At 39.6% G+C, this 18,879-nt stretch overlaps 1 protein-coding gene and 1 non-coding gene across 2 annotated transcripts in view; one reads left to right on the top strand and one right to left on the bottom strand.

Annotated features, from left to right (window-relative positions):
* Fbxw8 (F-box and WD repeat domain containing 8) overlaps nt 1-18,879 on the bottom strand; it is a 111,026-nt gene that overhangs the window by 78,312 nt on the left and 13,835 nt on the right. Inside the window, exon 3 of the mRNA XM_076855167.1 lies at nt 3,684-3,848. Coding sequence (XP_076711282.1) covers nt 3,684-3,848 — 165 coding nt within the window. The remainder of the gene's footprint in view (nt 1-3,683; nt 3,849-18,879) is intronic.
* Nucleotides 9,844-9,947, top strand: LOC143384574 (U6 spliceosomal RNA). Its single transcript, XR_013089377.1, has one exon. It is a non-coding gene; the product is annotated as a U6 spliceosomal RNA (small nuclear RNA).

Below are 18,879 nucleotides of genomic sequence, written 5' to 3'. Positions count from 1 at the left end.
CTGTCCTCAAGGAGATCACTGAATATAAAGGAAGTATGTGCACATAAACAGCCACAATCCACAGTAAGCGGACCACATTTGCTGGTAATCACAAGTATCTGAAGAAGTATATAAAGTATGTTTAAAAATTCAGTTCAGCAAAGAGAAAGTACCTATTAACTCTTACAAGGACTCTCAATAAAATGAAAACACTACATATCACAAGAGATAAAGACCAGGAGGTAGAAAGAGAGAAGAAAAGATGACATTTCTGATTGAGCTCAGAAGTTCCATGGAAAACCTAAAACCTAAACTTAACCTAAACAGAGTCTGTGAAGAGAGAGGTGAGGGAGTGTTATTTTCCACTATGTGTGCTACTCTGACTTTTGAATTCTTTTTCCAAGATCATTCATTATTGATTGAAAAAAACATATTAAACGATTACTTTCAGGGGCTGAGGATTGGCTCAAGTGGTAGCGCACTCGCCTGGCATGCGTGCGGCCCGGGTTCGATCCTCAGCACCACATACAAAGATGTTGTGTCCGCCGAAAACTAAAAAATAAATACTAAAAAATTCTCTCTCTCTCTCACTCTCTCTCTCTCTCTCTCTCTCTCTCTCTCTTTAAAAAAATTACTTTCAAAATAAAAATCAAGGGAATCTGAAGGGATATAAAGTCTTTACAGGTGGGAAATGTGAAAGAGTAGACATTTAAGCCAAAAAGCAAGCATGAATACAGGAATTTAAAAGTACTAAATGATCATAATTTTAGTTTTGCTGTTTTGGCCCAGGATTAGAAATAGTGTGCCCAAGTGTCACACACAGTTCTTATCATACAGCAAGTACACAGTAAAGGTAGACATTAATATTACTGCTTATATTAGGGAAGAGATGATGACATTCATCCCATTAAATCCATATTTATTAAGCAGTTATACTCCAGAAACTGGGCAAGAGAATCTGCAATGGTGGTCATTACTTCATCTGAGGATCAAGTCTACAGCTGAAGGATAAAACTGCACCCATCCAATAGGAGCTCTCTGACTTGCGGAGTCGTGATGAGGGAAGGGAAGGATATGGCTACAAAGCAGAGAGAAGAGCTCTTCTGACAAAAAAGGTATTGAAAGAAGAGAGCCTAAGAAGAAAAGCTGCCTGCTGCTGGCACTGACTCATTCTGTCCGGGGGCTTCCCTCTCCTTCTTGGGCTCTGATCCCTCACTGATATTTTAGTCATAGAGGTCCCAGAATGCCAGGGTGAAAGAAAACACTATGAACACCTCAGGAAGAGCAACACTGTGGCCCCCACACCCACTTCATCAAATCACTTCCAGGGTGAACTGCAGGTGCAGATAAGTGCATGCATTCACAGGTTACCCCTACATAGAGCGACCTGAGAACTCTGGGATTCCTTCTGAGCTTTCCCCAGGCATTGACCAAGAAGGTATCAAACCAAATCACCTGCCCGACCCATTCTAAAATCTACCATAAATAGGATGGGAACAGTGTATCTGTATACAAAGGCTTAAGAGCCTTGAGAGCAGCCTTGCCTGAGCACCGAGCATGGCCTCCTCAGCAGAAGGAGCATTAGACTTAGGACACGGATGTCCTTGCCTCACTGTGGGAAGCAATGTTAGGTGTAAGCCCCTTCTAGATATAGGAAAACAGAGGCAGGCCAGAGCTAAGCCATGTGCCCTAATGCGACCTTTCATGTTCTGATGAAGCACTCCTTCATTCTAAAATTACAGTAAAATCCCATCATTATACTTAATGAAAGAATCATCATTTAAAATTTCACCCATATTGGGCTGGGGCTGGGGCTCAGCAGTAGTGCACTTGCCTGGCATGTGTGAGGCACTGGATTCGATTCTCAGCACCACATGTCAATAAATAAATAAAGGACTATCAATAACTTTTAAAAAAAATTCACCCATATAGTCCTCATTATTACCAGTGTCAGGAAATAGGCCAGAGACACTCCAAAGAGAAGTCTCCCTCACTTTTGCCTGTAGCACTACCCAGTTCACTCAGTGGACAAACATTCCTTGAGCGCATATGGTTTTGTGCTTGTTAGAGAAAAACAATAAATAGACATTTAGTTAAATTGTTTGTAACCTGAAAACTGTAATTTGGTGCCAAATGCTTCACTGCTGTCACCCCCAGCCCAAATGAGGTGGTGGTACTGCCTGCCTGCCTTGTCTTCTCTGCCATCAAAGAGGAAGCAAAAATCTTAGCTGCCATTTTCTCCCTCAGGATCTGAAATCTCTGAATTCAATCTAAGGGACACTGAATATCTCCAGCTCTCACATTCATAAATCTCAAAGGATCCCTCCTTTCTGAACAGAGAGGCCCACGTTAACCCCCCTCTGGAGTTTCCCCTGAACAGCAGCCTCTTCTACTGGGATCAGACTCTCTGCTCCTTGCCCCTGATTGTCTGAATGGCTTTGTCTGGCAAACCTTCCTGCCTGCCTCTCATCTATGTGTGTCCATCATAAGACCTAACCAAGCTCACAGGCAAGAGAGCTAACAGACCCCTCCAAATGAATTTACTACCTTTGGTGAATGCAAACAAACACCATGGGGAGAGCATGACTTTCTTAGGGGTGGTGTCTTAATGTCCTAAGAAAAAATACCTGTACTAATTCTCCTTAGAATGGCAGGTCTAACAAGGAGCAATTCTGCCCCCATGTGACATCTGGCAATATCTGGAGACATTCTGAGTTATCACAACTTTGGGGGAGGATGAGAAGAATACTATTGGTATTTAGTAAGTAAAGGCCAGGGATGCTGCTTGACATCCTGCAATGCATACGGCAGCTCCCTACAAAAAAAGGCTGGCCCAATGTCCCTAGTGCCGGGGCTGAGCAACCCTGAATCAGAGAGACACTGCTCTGGCTAATGTTGCTAGAACTGCATGAGGTTGCCCTCATCAAGCATATCAGTCACTAATCAGGTTATGAGGTGACTAGGGAGAGACATACACATAGGCAATATGTCACCATAAGTAATGAGCAAAAGCCATTCATGTTAAAGTCTATTAGGATTGACTTTATGGGAGAGAAGAATGTGGTTCTCTCTCTTCTCTACTCATGAATATCCAGTTTCCTGGGCAGGAAAGAAATGCTGCTGCACACCACCGCCTTGTCATGCCTCTCACAGCTCTATGTAGCATGCTTCTCGACAGTTATCCATGGAAACACTTCTCTGTGCAAATTCTTAGCTGTGATCTAATATTTCTGTAGAGACTTTTAAGTGATAAATGCAAGGGCAGCAAGCCAGTGGGTTACATGAGGGAAGAGAAGACAGCTCTTAAGGATGTGCAATGATCTCCCTCTTACAGTTACTAAAATGGCATTTGCAGGTGTGTGTGTGCAGGTGGTGCTTCTGCCTTCTTGGACTCTCCAAGAAGGTGTCAAAAGTGAGAGAGAGCTATATCAAATATGACGCCAACAACCCTAACCAGCAGAGGGAAGTGACAGGCAGCCCAACCTCAGCTGTCCTTCCCTGGATAATAGGGGGATGCTCTCAAACTTTTTCACTGAAAACAGAGGCAGATCTTCCAAGGAGGGACAAAACAGGTCATCAATAGCGATCAGCACACCGTTCTGCCTCTACTTCTGGTAATTAACCTCAGGCTGCAACTGAATGTTTGGACTCCCATGTCTTTGCAAGCTATTTTTCCACAGGTAAAGTTATTGGCCACTGCCTACCTTCCAGTTGGTTCTTAACATGTGTTCCTTGGCTCGGCACTCTTGGAAGATGAGCTTCCAGCACGAATAATCTGAGATGCTGCTCTCCGGAAGGTGCCCTTCCTGCTGGCACAGCCTGTACCACAGCACCTCATCTTCAGCAATCACCTTCCACGTCTTGCTCACCTAAAGCAGCAGAAGTGACACAAATGTCAAAATCTGCAATTAGAAGGGCCCCTCACCATCCAAAAATCAATCAACACCTCTATTACTGCCCTGGGTTTATGGCAGTATAAAATGTCTCATTAACAAAACACTCTGAGGTGGGAAAAAATACAAGCAAATGTTTCCAGTTTTATCTTTCAAGATTTCAAAATTGTTGTACCACCATGTAATCTCACATTTTAGCCTGCTTGATTAAATTATTATCTAACAAATGAGACATAAAAAATGCACAAATACATAAAATGCAAAAAAAATTATGAACTTTACCATGGTAATTAGCTACATAATCATACACAGCTCTTCAGAACAGAATTTCTACTTTTTACCAACAGCACTTGTATTTCCATCTTATATAATGGAAGGCTGGCCTCTGAAATGAGAGGCTATAATAAAATAAATACCCATAAGTCAAATCTCTGGTCATATAAAACTCCAAAATTATGTTACAAATGAGAACTTAGATTTTAAATATATAGATTTTAAAAATATGGTTGGGGGTAAAAATGGGAGTTCATAACTCACTTGAAGCTAATGTATGAAATATGATATGTCAAGAGCTTTGTAAGGTTTTGAACAACCAATAAAAAAAAAAAGAAAAAAAAATATGGATGGGGTTTTGGCTCAGTGACAGAGCACTTGTCTAGCATGTGTGAGGCTCTGGGTTCAATCCTCAGCACCACACAAAAATAAATAAAATAAAGGCATTGTGGCTATCTACAACTAGAATTTTAAAATATATGTATTATATATGTAAATGTATATATTTAACACAAAACTCAAAGCTGTTAACCAGGCCTGCAAGATCTGGTAGAGAGCAATTGATGTTATGTTTGGCCTGAATCTCAATCCCAACAGTATTCAGCGGAAAAAGCTGTTTTAGCTATGTTTTGTTTTCCAACTATAATTTAGGGGAATAATGGATTTACTTCATCACAGGATAATGTACAAAGCTGGCCAGATTGCAAAAAATGGACTCTGCTGGCAAGAGGAGAGAGTGATTCAGAAGATCAATAGGATCCAGTTTATGGTACATGCTAGTAATGCAGGATCAAGCAGGTTGAAACTCATTCCTAATAAAGTGAGTGGTAACCAGCGGTTTGTAGGAACCTGTGCTCTTTAGCGCTCCTTGGGGCTAATTCATGAACCAAGGACAGCTGAGAAGAGAGACGCATCAGAGAGTGAGAAAGAATGTGCATCATGCACAAGGCAGAGTTTCGTTGCTCAAGGGGGCCTTGGTGGATGAAGCACAAATAGGAAGCTAACTTTTGCATCTCTGAAAATCTGCTCCTCCATAACACCACACAGAATGCTGCCCCAAACAGTCACAACTGACTTTTTCAGGACTCTAGATTTAATGAAAGGCTTGATACACTCTAAGGTGCATGTAATCATGAAAAATGGCTGCATATCAGTAAGATCTGCGACTTTCAACTTGTACTTAAGCAGCAGAAGTGACACAAGGCAGCCTTGAAACAGCAGCCTCACAACTATGATACTGCAAAAAACCAGCAGCCCAGCAGCCACCAGAGGCGCCAAACAGGTTTAGATCTTCCTAAACTCCAAACCCCAAAGGATTTGGTTTGTCTGGCACCTGGCTGGAAAACTGTTCTTGAAACTAGTCTTCATCTGACCTCTATCCCATCTCCAGGGCATTTGTTTAAAGCAGTAAGTGTTAAGTAAGTTTAGCTCTACAGATGCCAGAGGAGGCACTGCCAGTAGAGCTAATAAGAAGCTGACCAAGAAAGCTTAAATTTATAAAGACAGGAAAAACTGGGGGATGAGGTGTTCTCAGGGTTTGTCTTTGAAAGGTTCTCATATATTTATTCCTGGGAGTCTGGAATATAGGTTCATGTGCAGTACTGTGCATGTGCCCAGAAAAAAATCAGATGGGGCCCTGATCTCTCAATTCTGGCTGACTTGCCCTGCACAGACAGGAAGTGAAGGCTAAGGCAGAGTGGTAAACTGTTGGGATAGTGAGGGGGCGTCCCAACATACACAGAACACCTGAGCACATTTAAGAAAATCTCTGTCCAGTCACTGGCTAACCAAGCAGAGACTTCAGTGGCCATAGAGGATAAAGAACAGAGACTAGGGAAGTCACTTAACAGCAGCAACCAAAAACAATAAATGGTAATAACAACAAATTCTTCAGAGGTAGGAAAATCTGATATTCAGAGCTGCAGCATTATTTTAAATGTCCAGTTTTTAACAACAATAACAACAAAAAAGTGCAAAGAAACAGGAAAGTAGGATGTATGCACAGGGTAAAAAGCAGTCAGTAGAAAGTGTCCCTGAGGAGGTATAAACAATGAATTTATCAAACAGAGACTTTAAATCAGCTATTATAAACGTGTTCAAAATACTAAAGGAAAGCACGTCTAAAGAAATAAAGGAAAGTATAAGAAAAATGTTTTACCCTATAGAGAATATTGATAAACAGACAAAAATTATTTAAAACAACAACAACAAAAAAAAAAAAGTAGAAGTTCTAGTGTTGAAAAATACAGCAATTGAAACAAAAAAAAATCACTAGAGAGACTCAATAACAAATATGAACTGGTAGAAAAAAAATCAGCAAATTTTTGGATTATCCAATCCAAGAAAGAATTATAAAAAAATGAAGAAGAAAATGCACAGAGCCCCCAGAGACCTATGGGACACCAGGTTCCAAGTATTTCAATGTATGCAAAATACAATGATAATGGAGCAGTTCTTGGTGTCTATTAGAATTAAGTAGGTATTAATCCAAACTAGATTGTTTTAAGATGTTCACTCAAAAACAATCCAGTGAAAGAAACAAGGGGATTAAAGTGCATGATAGAAAATATCTATTTAACACAAGACCATAATGAGAGAATAGAGGAATAAAAAAGGACACATAGGAAGAAGCTAAAACTTACAAAGTAAAAGAAATTAAGAATGCAGTCTATCTCAGTCTAAAAATTTTTTGACTTTCCATCTCAAGCAAGCTATATAAAAAAATAACCATTATTATACCTTATTCAACCAAAAGGAACACTGAATAATTTAACACTCTGATGGCACATTAAGTTCTGATTTCCCTAATTATGTATCTGCAGTACATGTGTGCATACAAGCTCCACATGTGATAAATAGTCACATCATGTAAGTCACTTTCTTATAGGCACAGGCTGTGCACTTCACATGAAATCCACAGCTTCAAAAGTGGCACAAATAAATGGCAAAACTTCTGTCATTTTCCTGAAGTGTCACACTGTAATGCTAAAGGTATCACACAGGCTCAAGCCTCACCCACCTTCAATGGTTTAGAAATGAAGAATTACGAGGGCGCTGGCAATTAACTGGGCACATCTCCCCACTGCAAGAAGGCCTCTCACAGCTTCTCTGAACAGCAGAGGTCCAGGCAGTCCTGGAATGCTGCCAGTGAAGAGCTGACCTCCCAAATCACTTGGGTCTCTCACAAGGCCATCTAACTATTAGAATGTGCTTCCTCCATTGTGATGAAAACGACTTCCACCCATGGCCCTGATTTTGCTCTTTGGATGAAGAAAGCTATTTAATCTTCCGACAGTCCCTCATGTAGCTGAAAACAGTTATCACAAGTCCCTCAGCCATTTCTTCACTGGTCTAAATATTATCCATTTCCTTCAACTATCTATGACTGATTTCCATACACATCACTATCTCAATGAACCCTCATAGCTGTGCATTTATAGAGTTCCTCTTCAAATAAGGTACTCAGAACCAAACAATCCCCCATATATGGGTTGCCAAGTGCCACAAACAATATGATCTCATCAGACATTAAGGTTTTTTGGTTTTGTTTTTTTCAGTGCTAACAAGCATCACAAACGCCTGTCAGATACCCTACCACTGAGCTACATTCCAAGCCATTTTTGTTTTTTTTATTTTGAGAAAGGGTCTCAAAATAAGGGCCACACTAAGTTACTGAGGCTGGCTTTGAACTTGCAATCCTCTTGCCTCAGCCTTCCAAGCCACTAGGATTATAGGTATGCACCACTACATCTGGCTACACCTAAATTCTTAACTTTCTAAACTTCTTATCTGTTTTAAGTGCCACCTCATTGCCTGTCCAATGCCCCTCAACATTTTAGCCCCCTCAGATCATCTCTGAATCCTGTTATCCACCGTACTAGCTAATTCTCCCATATATAAATCCCTTGCAAAATATGATACATAGGCCTTCGTGTCTTAATTACCTTTTTTTAAAAAAAATTAACCAAGATGAGGCTGAGGCTGGACAGGGCCCTGTGGCAAACCACTGGAGTCCACCCCACTGCTGAAATGGATCCATTAAGCAACTCACCCTGGGTAAGGCCACAGCATCAGTTACAAATCCACTTAACCACACCGTCATCCCACACTCTTCCATCTTAGCCATAAGGGCTCAGGAAACAAATCCTCATCTGATCACAAGTGGTCAGACAATAAAGAATGGAATAATTACTCAATAACACTGAAGCCCCAGTTTTGACTAGACAGAACACTGTGGTTTTATTTTTGGCATATGTGATCCACAGCTGAGCCTACCCATGACACCCTGGTAGTGTCTGTCCATCTGTCTGTGCCAGAGTGAGTCTGAGCAGTAGGCATTCAAGAAGCACAGAAAGGGATGGACCATCAGCAGCTGTGATAGAGCCAGGCCACAATTCAAATAGTTTCAGAGCTGAGTACACCCCCTAACAGATCTCTGGAACTCAGGAGCAAATGAGCCATAAGATGAGGAGTAATGTATAGAAATCCTCCCAGGTTCTCCAAGGTAGAAAGTGCTAACCAAACACAGAGTAACTGACTCTGATCCTTGGGATACGTGAGCCCTTTTTGTAAAAATTATAAAACAAAATTTTTATAAAAATGTAACTACTGAACAAGACTCAGAATAGCAAAGAGGCCATAAAAATGTCACTATTACCTCATTAAATAGACCAGCACTACCCAAAGTATATTCAGCAGAACAATAGCTCCCCAGTGTGCTGACAAATTTCTTTTTTAAAATTTTTTTATAGTTGTAGATGGACAGAATAGCTTTATTTTATATGTTTATTTGTATTTGGTGCTGAGGATCGAACCCAATGCCTCATGCATGCTAGGCAAGTGCTCTACCACTGAGCCACAGCCCCAGCCCCAACCCTGATAAGTTTCTTAAAAAAAAAAAAAAAAAAAAGGGCTGGGGTTGTAGCTCAGTGGTTGAGTGCTTGCCTGGCATACGTGAGGCACTGGGTTCGATCCTCAGCACCACATAAAAAAATAAAATAAAGATATTATGTCCATCTACAACTAAAAAATTAAAAAATTATTTAAGAAAATAAAACTTAAAAAAAAAAAAAGTATTCCACGATCAAGTGAGTCTAGGGAACACTGGTTTAAACAATACTAAGCAGGATTGTTTGTTGCAGGACTTCTCAGAGCTTTTCACAGACTGCTTATCTCTAAGATGGGAATGTAAGAAGCTGCGTTTCCCAGACTTTTTTGGTTCCCGACTTCTTCCTCCAAGGAGTGTTTCCAAAGCCCAGTGCTCTGTAGACAAATTAGTCAAGATGTAAGTTGGGCACCAACTACATCTATGATACTAAGGTCAGCAACTCTCATCAGTACTTTACCTCAATTTGCCATACTGACACCTGCATGTGAGACCCAATCCACAGATGTACCCCGACTGAGGGCTGCTTCCCATTCTTGGGGAAACTATACATGGGAAAGTTTGGTTCCTGCTCATATAGTCAGTCTAGATCAAAAGACTGAACCCAAATAGGGACCTTTAAATTCTGGAGTCCAAAATCATTTTTTCTCCCCTTCTCTCAGATGGAGCTTCTAAATCACTATTTCAATAGCACGCAAACCCAGTGCTCAGTGACTACAAATTAGAAGATCCCAAGTACATTAAACATTCTGGATGGGTTGTCATAAGAACTAAACCAAACATATTTCAGCCACTTTAAAATGGAGAAAGTTTATGCTCGCTTTGGCAACACATACACTAAAATTGGAACGATACAGAGGTTAGCATGGCCCTTGCACAAGGATGACACACAAATTCGTGAAGGGTTCCATATTTTTAGCTCAAGAATTAAAATCAAGAATCAATAAATGGGGTGGATTCAAACTAAAAAGTTTCTTCTCAGCAAAAGAAACAACCTGTGAGGTGAAGAGAGAGCCTACATCTTGGGAGCAAATCTTTACCCCTCACACATCAGATAGAGCACTAATCTCTAGGGATATAAAGAACTCAAAAAGCTAAACACCAAAAAAATAAATAACCCAAGCAATAAATGGGCCAAGGATCTGAACAGACACTTCTCAGAAGATGATATACAGTTCACTCAATCAACAAATATATCATTGCTAGCAATCAGAGAAATGCAAATTAAGACAACTCTAAGATTTCATCTCACTCCAGTCAGAACGGCAGCTATTATGCATATAAACAACAATAAGTGTTGGCGAGGATGTGGGGGGAAAGGCACACTCATACACTGCTGGTGGAATTGCAAATTGGTGCAGCCAATATGGAAAGCAGTATGGAGATTGCTTGAAAAACTGGGAATGGAACCACCATTTGACCCAGCTTTCCCTCTCCTTGGTCTACACCCAAAGGACTGAAAAACAGCACACTACAGGGACACATCCCACATCAATGTTTATAGCAGCACAATTCACAATAGCTAAACTGTGGAACCAACCTAGATGCTCTTCAGTAGATGAATGGATAAAGAAAATGTGACATTTAGACACAATGGAATATTATTCATCAATAAAAGAAAATAAAATCATGGCATTTGCAGGTAAATGGATGGCGTTGGAGAAGACAATGTTAAGTGAAGTTAGCCAATCCCAAAAAACCAAATGCTGAATGTTTTCTCTGATAAAAGGAGGCTGATTCATAGTGGGGTAGGGAGGGGGAGCATGGGAGGAACAGATGAACTCTAGATAGGCCAGAGGGGTGGGAAGGGAAGGGAGGGGGCATGGGGTTAGAAATGATAGTGGAATTGATGATCATCATTATCCAAAGTACATGTATGAAGAAAAAAAAATGGAGAAAGTTCTCAGTGGGACTTTCAGGAGCCGCAAACATCTCAGACCTTCTATCAGCTCCAAGGAAGACCCAAGTTGTTTTAAATAACAATCTGAAAACTGCAAAACAGGTTTAGGAACTAAAAAACTGAGAATAAAAAGTTGACATTTTGGTGCATTATCCACATCACTAATGCCAGAACTCAGTTCTTAGTCTGCAAAAAATAACATTCAGGATCCTGGATAATACACACACACACACACACACACACACACACACACACACACACATCTGTTTGAGGGATTTACAAAAGGTAGAGGTGAGAATTACTTCCAAAAAGGGATCAGGATTGTACCCACAATTAGGCATTAAAAATGAAAGTATGCCAGCAATTTCTTTAGCAAACTATAAATGGAAGGTGCTTTTTAACTTCTTTTAAAGGAGAAGAAAAATGACAGCCTTTAAGAATTTAATTCTGAAGAAAAAAAAATCAGCAAGGATCTAGTTAAACTTTCACAAGCAAAATTTAAAGGGGCTAACCAAAAGAAAATCTTTCTAATTGTTTTGATTTCTTGACTTATATTAAATGTAGCAAGTTTACAAGCCTGAATTTTCCAAAGGTCCAATGGTCTTTCTTTAATACACCAGAATTGGAAAGGCCCTGGCTCAGTGAAAGCCCCACTGAGTGAGCCTCAGCTGCAAGAATTTGCTAATAAAAGTGTCTCCAGCATTTTGTTTTATAGCACCACTGTGAATCACCACATTTGGGGTGGGGGATGGGGAGGAGCGAGCTGGTGGCTGGAAAATTAGCTGTGTTAGCTCTGTCTGGATTAAGGTTACCGACAAAGATTACAAAAGGGAAATGTCATTGTTCCATTCACACCTTCACATACCACATCTGCTTGGGGAGAACATACCATATCCATAGACATCCCTGAACACCCTCCTCTTCCCACATGCACTTCCTTCATGTTCTCTTGAGTTACTAGCCTCAAATACTATTGACGCGCAAAGGGCTCGCAACTTAACATCTCCAACCCAGAGCTCAACCCAGAACTCACCTCCAGCCTCACACCTGACTACTGGTCTTCCCCTCAAATCTGCTCATCACACAGTTTTCGCCTTCTCAGCAAACTGCAAACTCATCCTTCCGGTTCCTTAGTCCACGCCTTGGAGTCTTGGCTGACTTTTCTTTCTCTTCCTGCATTCAACCCATCGGCAATTCTGACTCTGCCCACTTCTGCTGGGGCAAGCCTGGCCCAGCCAACATTCTCTTCTCTGGATGATTTCAGGTCAGAGTGGTCTCTCTACTGCCATGCTTGTCCCTCAACAGCCTATTCCCCACACAGCAGCCAAAATGATCCCACTTAAAAAGAAAGTCAGGGGCTGGAGGTATAGATCAGTGGTTGAGTGCCTGCCTAGTATGCACAAGGCCCTAGGTTCCATTCCCAGTACTACAAAACAAATAAAATAAATCAAAGTAAGCCTTTGTCACTCCTCTCCTCAAAACACTCAAAGCCTTCCCAAGCCACTCAGAATGAAGCTTTAAATTCTTTTAGTGGGCTAAAACGCCTTTTACATTCTGACCATCCTTCCTCTTATTCCCTCCCACTCAGTGCCACTCTATTAGTTTCTCATAGTTACTCTAACACACTACCAAACTTAGTGATGTAAAACAACAGAGATTTCCTCTCACAGTGCTGGAGGCTAGAAGTCTAAAATCAAGGTAGTGGTTGCATTCTTCCTGGAGGCTACAGGGGAAATATATTTCTTACCTTTCCCAGCTTCTAGCTGCCATCTCTACTCTTTAGCTTGGACCCCTTACTCCATCTTCAAAGCCAGAAGCAAGTTCTCTCTTCTCTGAGCCTTGTAATTACATTAAGCCCACTTGAATAATTCAAGATAATCCCCCATCTCATCTCAAGATCCTTAACTTAATCCCATTTGCAAAGGCCCTTTACCATGAAAGCATGTTCACAGGGTCCAGTGACTAGGACATGGACACATCTGGATCCATTATACAGTATACCACAACCCAGTCACTCTGACCTTCCTGCCATCCATCACATACCACAGACCCTGCTTCAAGTGAAACTCAACTGCATCTGCCTCAGGGCTTCTGCCAGAGACCTGTACAGTTTCCTCTGCCCTACCTTCCAGTCCCTGCTCAAAGGTCACCTTCTCTATGAAGTCTTCCCTGTCCTCTTAAAAGTGCAACATCACCTCCGCAGTCTGGGTCTACGACATAGCACATATCACATACTCTACTTTTGCTGCCAGGTTTGTCTTTTAGGGAGACATACTCTATATAATGAGGTGTTTATTGCATACAATGTAAGCCCTCTGAAAAGTAGGGGTTTTATCTGAGATGTTCACTGCTGAGCTTGCTGTCTAGAATGGCACCTGGCACACAGCAAGTCCTCTGTAAATAATCAAATGAGATGTAAGAATAAGGCCAACTTTTTAAAAATTCAACTTTAAAAAAAAAATTGCTTTCATTTTCAAAGTTCATATAAACAGCTCAGTTCCTGACATGGGCTGCCCTCAACAGGCTCTGACTTTCTCACTCACAACCATTCTCTTGCTTTCTGCTTTTATTATCTTCTTCTTCAACTTTCTAATTATGGAAAATTTCAAACACACAAAAGTCAAGTGAACAGAGTAAAGAACTCCCAAGTAGCTCCTACTCAGTTTAATGACTGTCAATACTTGGCCATTCTTGTTTTCTCTAGCTCTAGATCTACTTTTTAGAGTTGTTTTGCCTTTTCCTGAACCCCTGATTTAAGAAGGCAACCACTGCAACCAGGTGAATTAAAAGTGCTTGGGTCGTGGACATACACGGGACCTTCTACATCTCTCCCTAAAAGACAAACCTGGCAGCAAAAGTAGAAGTTGAGAACTAAAAGGGAACCCTGCCAACAACACAGATCTGCAAAATCACTGCTGCCCGAGGATTAATGCAGCCTCACTTGGCTATGGATTCCTGACTGTCAAAAACTTCACTAAAATTATAATGCTTTAGCTATAAACAACACAGAACTTAGTTTTTCTTATGTGAACATCTAGTAAGATCATGAGATCACATTCCTTGAAACTTGAAATATCAATCTAATATATTGAGCCTTAACTCTAGAATTATTTATTTTGCCATCACCTACTTCTTCCTCACCAATATTATCACAATCTTTAGTTTTTCACCTCTGCATCTTCCTGCCTTTCCCTTTGTTGCTTTCTTTATTTCCATTTTCCAGCCTTTTACATGAAAAACAAGACATAGTTGCCTATGCAGCTAAATTTCTAAGTATTACACATGAGTAAATACATACAACGAAAAATATTATATCTTTTGAAAAACTGAAAACAAAAACAGCAAAACTATAGAGATGGAGAACCAATCAGTGGTTGACAGGGGTTAGTGGAGGGGACAGAAAGTTAAGGTCAGGGTAGCTATAGAAGGATAGCACAAGAAATCCATACAATTATATTGACTGTGGTAGTAGTTCATGGATTTACACTTGTGATAAAGTCACACAGAATTAAAATCACACCTAGGCACATGTAAAACTGCTGCAACCTGAATACACTTTGTGCATTGTCACAATATCAACTTCCTGGTTTGATATCATTTTATAATTATGCAACATATTACTAATGGAAAAAACTAGGGGTTCTATTTTTTTGCAACATCTCATGAATTTATAATTATTTTTAAAGTTTTTAATAATGCATATTGGTAAATACTTAAAAAACCAATCCTCCTCAGTCCAGTCAGGGTTGGTGCCACATGTCTGTAATCCTATGTACTGAGAAGGCTGAGGTAGAAGAATCATAAGTTCAAGGCCAGTCTGGTCAACTTAGTGAGACTCTGTCTTGAATATAAAAACAAAAAAAGGGTTGGGGAAGTAGCTCAGTGGTAGAGCACTTGCCTTACATACGTGAGGCCCTCAGTTCAATCTCCAATATTACCAAAAGTGAAAGAAAAAAAATTATCAGTGTTGTAATGTAACAGTAAACTTAACTTTCTCATTAAAACCAAACAATCTGTAATTCTAAAATTGATGATTTTGTCACTATTATCCAGTTTAAAATATTATCTTTTAATATGCCAGGAATCCTGTGTATATGAAAAAGGATGAACATAAAATTATAAATAACAAAATGATAAAGCTGTTCAATGAAGGGTCTAATGAATAACTTTGCTTACTAATAGCCACACTGTGTTTCAGGATGAAGCACTCCCAAAGATACTAAGTCCCTTGAGGGTTATCCAACAATAACAAGAAGCTAGAGAGGTCAGCATCAGAAGTGCACAAGAATCATCAACCAAGGTAGAGGACTTCAGTTCTGGAAACATAAAGCAAAAAAAGGAGGGAATGTGGAAAGAAGGCAAAGTCGAAGCAAAATCAGTTCTCCAGCAGAGTTTGAGGCATAATTAAATCTCAAAAGGCCTCCCCAGTAAGGATTCCTTACTGTTAGTTACCAATTTGGCATAAAGATCTAAGCAAACAGGTTTTCTCCAAGGCTATACACATAGTTCATGATGCCAATTCCACATAACTGGCCCAATTTCATTAAAATCCCAAGGTACCTAGATTCAAAGAGAAAAAGACAGAGGAGACAGAGAGAGTAAGCCCCCTCTAACACAAAAATCGTAAAGCAGCAGGACATTCCAACCAATAGAACAACTTTTCCCCTGTTTCAAAAATAAAAACACCACAAGAAACAAATGAAAATGCTACTTATATTTATTATTTTGTGGTTTATTTTAATGATTGAAGAAATAAAGCCAATTCTATAAACTACTACATGTCCATCATTATCTTCACTTCAAAGCTCTAGAAAAATCCTGGTTACACACATTGCAGCTAACTTAGCCACTGGTATTTTTTTAAATATTTTTTTAGTTGTTGATAGACCTTTATTTATTAATATATGGTGCTGAGAATCAAACCCAGTGCCTCACACATGCCAGGCAAGTGCTCTAATGCCAAGCCCCAGCTCCAGCTCTAGTCACTGCAAGTTAAAGGGGCTCTGTTTAAGAATATTTTCTATTCTTATACATGTGCTCTTAGACCTAGGCTAACAACAATAAACAAATCCAACTGGCCAAAGAAGGAAGAATTCTGGTGGACAATTGGACCACTGTGTTGCAAATTATACTGTCACACCTGCAGAATAATCTCACCAGCATAACCAATCTATCTTGAAATGCAGCTCCACTGTACCAAAAGGGGGATCTCTTCTTCCACTAGATCTTATCTTTCACTGATAAACTCTTTGGATGAGAAAATCAGCAACAGATGTGAAAGCCACATGGCTTTCGACAAAGCGGGAAAGCAAAAAGCAATGTTAAAAGAAATGATTCCTTAAACAGCAGCTCACTATCAAGAATGAAGATTTTATCGTCTAATGCTGACTTTGTGTAAAGCAGCTAGTTATTAGACCCTGTTCCAAGCTAACAGCATCAGGCTCAAATCCAGGAGCTGGACTCATTTAGCAACACTCTTGTTTTCAACTCTTGGGAGCAGGGCCAATGTGTAAAGTTAGAATATAACAAATCAGATTTCCAAAGGGAAAGAAGACAATATAGGTACTCTTATTTAATACAACTGATAGGCTCTGGGCCTGGTTCACACTTCAGCACATTGAGTTTCAGTTTTAAATAATTTCCATCATTTCTTAAAGACACACACTACACATCCAAAAATATTTGCCAGCATCTCCACTGAAGTAATACTGAGGCAATTAAGAATACTGAAAATTCTTTCAAACTCACATTTAAGTAGAAAAAAAATGATTAAGCAAAATGTGTCATGAAAAATCATGAGAGTTTGTCACACCACAAACTCTCTAAATTGTCCTGTATCACGTGTGATTTCATCCAACTGCCAACAACATAGCAAGTTCTATAGTCCAAATCTGACTTTTACCACTATCAAACTGCCTTAATATCCTGGACTTCACGTTCTTGGGGTGCTTTGGATTTTAGTGTATAGTCTTCTTACTAGCGAATTTTACCAAAATTTTTCTCTTGGAAGATATCTCCACCTGTGTAAAATGCATGATAGAATCCAAGGATGAAAATGGTAACCACTAAACAAAGTCATTTTTTGGCAGTTAAGAGAATGGATCCTCCAATATCTTCTAGGGAATATCATAAAAAGCATATGATCTGCAGTCATACACACTTAATAAAAATCAATGGGAATCCATAAATGTGTCATACATGAACAGAATGAAGGACAAATTCATATGATAATCTCAAAAACACCAAAAAAAAGCATTTAATGAATTTCAACATCTTTTTTATGATAAAAACTCTTTAAGAAACCAAATATAGAAGGAATATACGTCAGCACAATGACAGATAAGTAGCATCACACTCAACTGAAAAATGCTGAGGGTTTCCTCTAAGACCAGGAATAAGACAAGGGTGCCCACACTCCCCGCTTGCATTCAACATAGGGCTGGAAGTCCCAGATGGAGTAAGGGGACATTCAGATTGGAAGGGAAGAGGTCTCCTTATCCCTGTTGGCCTACAGTGTGATCTTTTATATATAGAAAACCCTAAAGACTCCAACTAAAATACAATCAGAACTAATAAATAGATTCAGTAAAGCTGTAGGATACAAAATCAACATTCAAAAATCAGTAGCTTTTGTATTATGTTAACAAGGAACTAACTATTCAAAAAATAAATCAATGATCCCATTCACCCTAGCTTCAAAAAAAAAGCAAAATACTTAAGGAATAAATTCTACCACAAAGATTAAAGACTGAAAACTATAAACCTTAATGAAGGAAACTGAAGGAGACATAAATAAATGGAAAAATACCCCATGTTCATGAATCAGAACCATTCCATCAAAAGCACTCTACAAATTCAATGCAATACCCATCAAAATTCCAAAGACATTTTTCACAGAAAGAAAAAAATATATACAAAATTTGTAACCACAAAAGACCCTGAGTAGACAAAGCAATCTTGAGTCAAAAGAAAAATATTGGAGGCTTCATACTACCTGCCTTAAAAACACACCACAAAAGCTGGCCAGAGTGGCACAAGTCTGTAATTCCAACAACTCAGGAGGCTAAGGAGGGAGGATCCCAAGTTCAAGGCCAGCCTCAGCAACCTAGAGAGTCCTAAGTAACTTAGTGAGACCCTTCTTGGAATAAAAAATCAAAAAGGCTGGCGATATGGGTCAGTGGTCAAGCAGCCCTAGGTTCAATTCCCAGTACAAACACACACACACACACACACATATATCACACACACACACACACACACCACCACCACACACACACACCATAAAGCTACAGTAACTGAAGCAGTACGGTACTGGCATTAAAAATAGATATACATAGACCAATAAAACAGAACAGAGAACCCAGAAATAAACCCCTGCATTTACATTTAATTGGTTTTTAACAATGGTGTCAAGAACACACAATGTGGAAAAGATAGCCTAATGAATCACACTGGGAAAACTGAATATTCCCACAGAGAAGAATGAAATTAGACCCTTATCTCACACCCACATACAAAACTCAACTCAAAATGGATTCATGTCTTAAGTGTAAGACCTGAAAACTACTAGAGGAAAACAGGAGAAAAGCTTATTGACACTTGTGCGGGCAATGATTTTTCTGGATATGACCCAAAAGAACAGGCAACAAAAGCAAAAATAGACAAACAGGATGAGAACTAAAAAGCTCTGCACAGCAAAGAAAACAGTCAACAGAATGAAGAGATAACCTATGGTTTAAGAGGAAAATATCTGCAAATCACACATCTGATAAAGAATATCGAAAAACATCTAAGGTACTCAATAATCAGAGAACAAGTAATTCGATTTAAGAATGAGCCTAGCACCTGAACATACATCTCTCAAAGATATACAAGTGGCTGACAGGAATATAAACATCACTAATCAGGAGAGAAATGCAAATTAAAACCTCAAGGAAACACCACCTCCC

Source organism: Callospermophilus lateralis, chromosome 1, assembly GCF_048772815.1.
Source record: "Callospermophilus lateralis isolate mCalLat2 chromosome 1, mCalLat2.hap1, whole genome shotgun sequence".
Taxonomy (NCBI): Eukaryota; Metazoa; Chordata; class Mammalia; order Rodentia; family Sciuridae; genus Callospermophilus; species Callospermophilus lateralis.
Note: the sequence above shows the minus strand (reverse complement) of the source record. Positions and strands in the feature narration are given on the sequence as shown.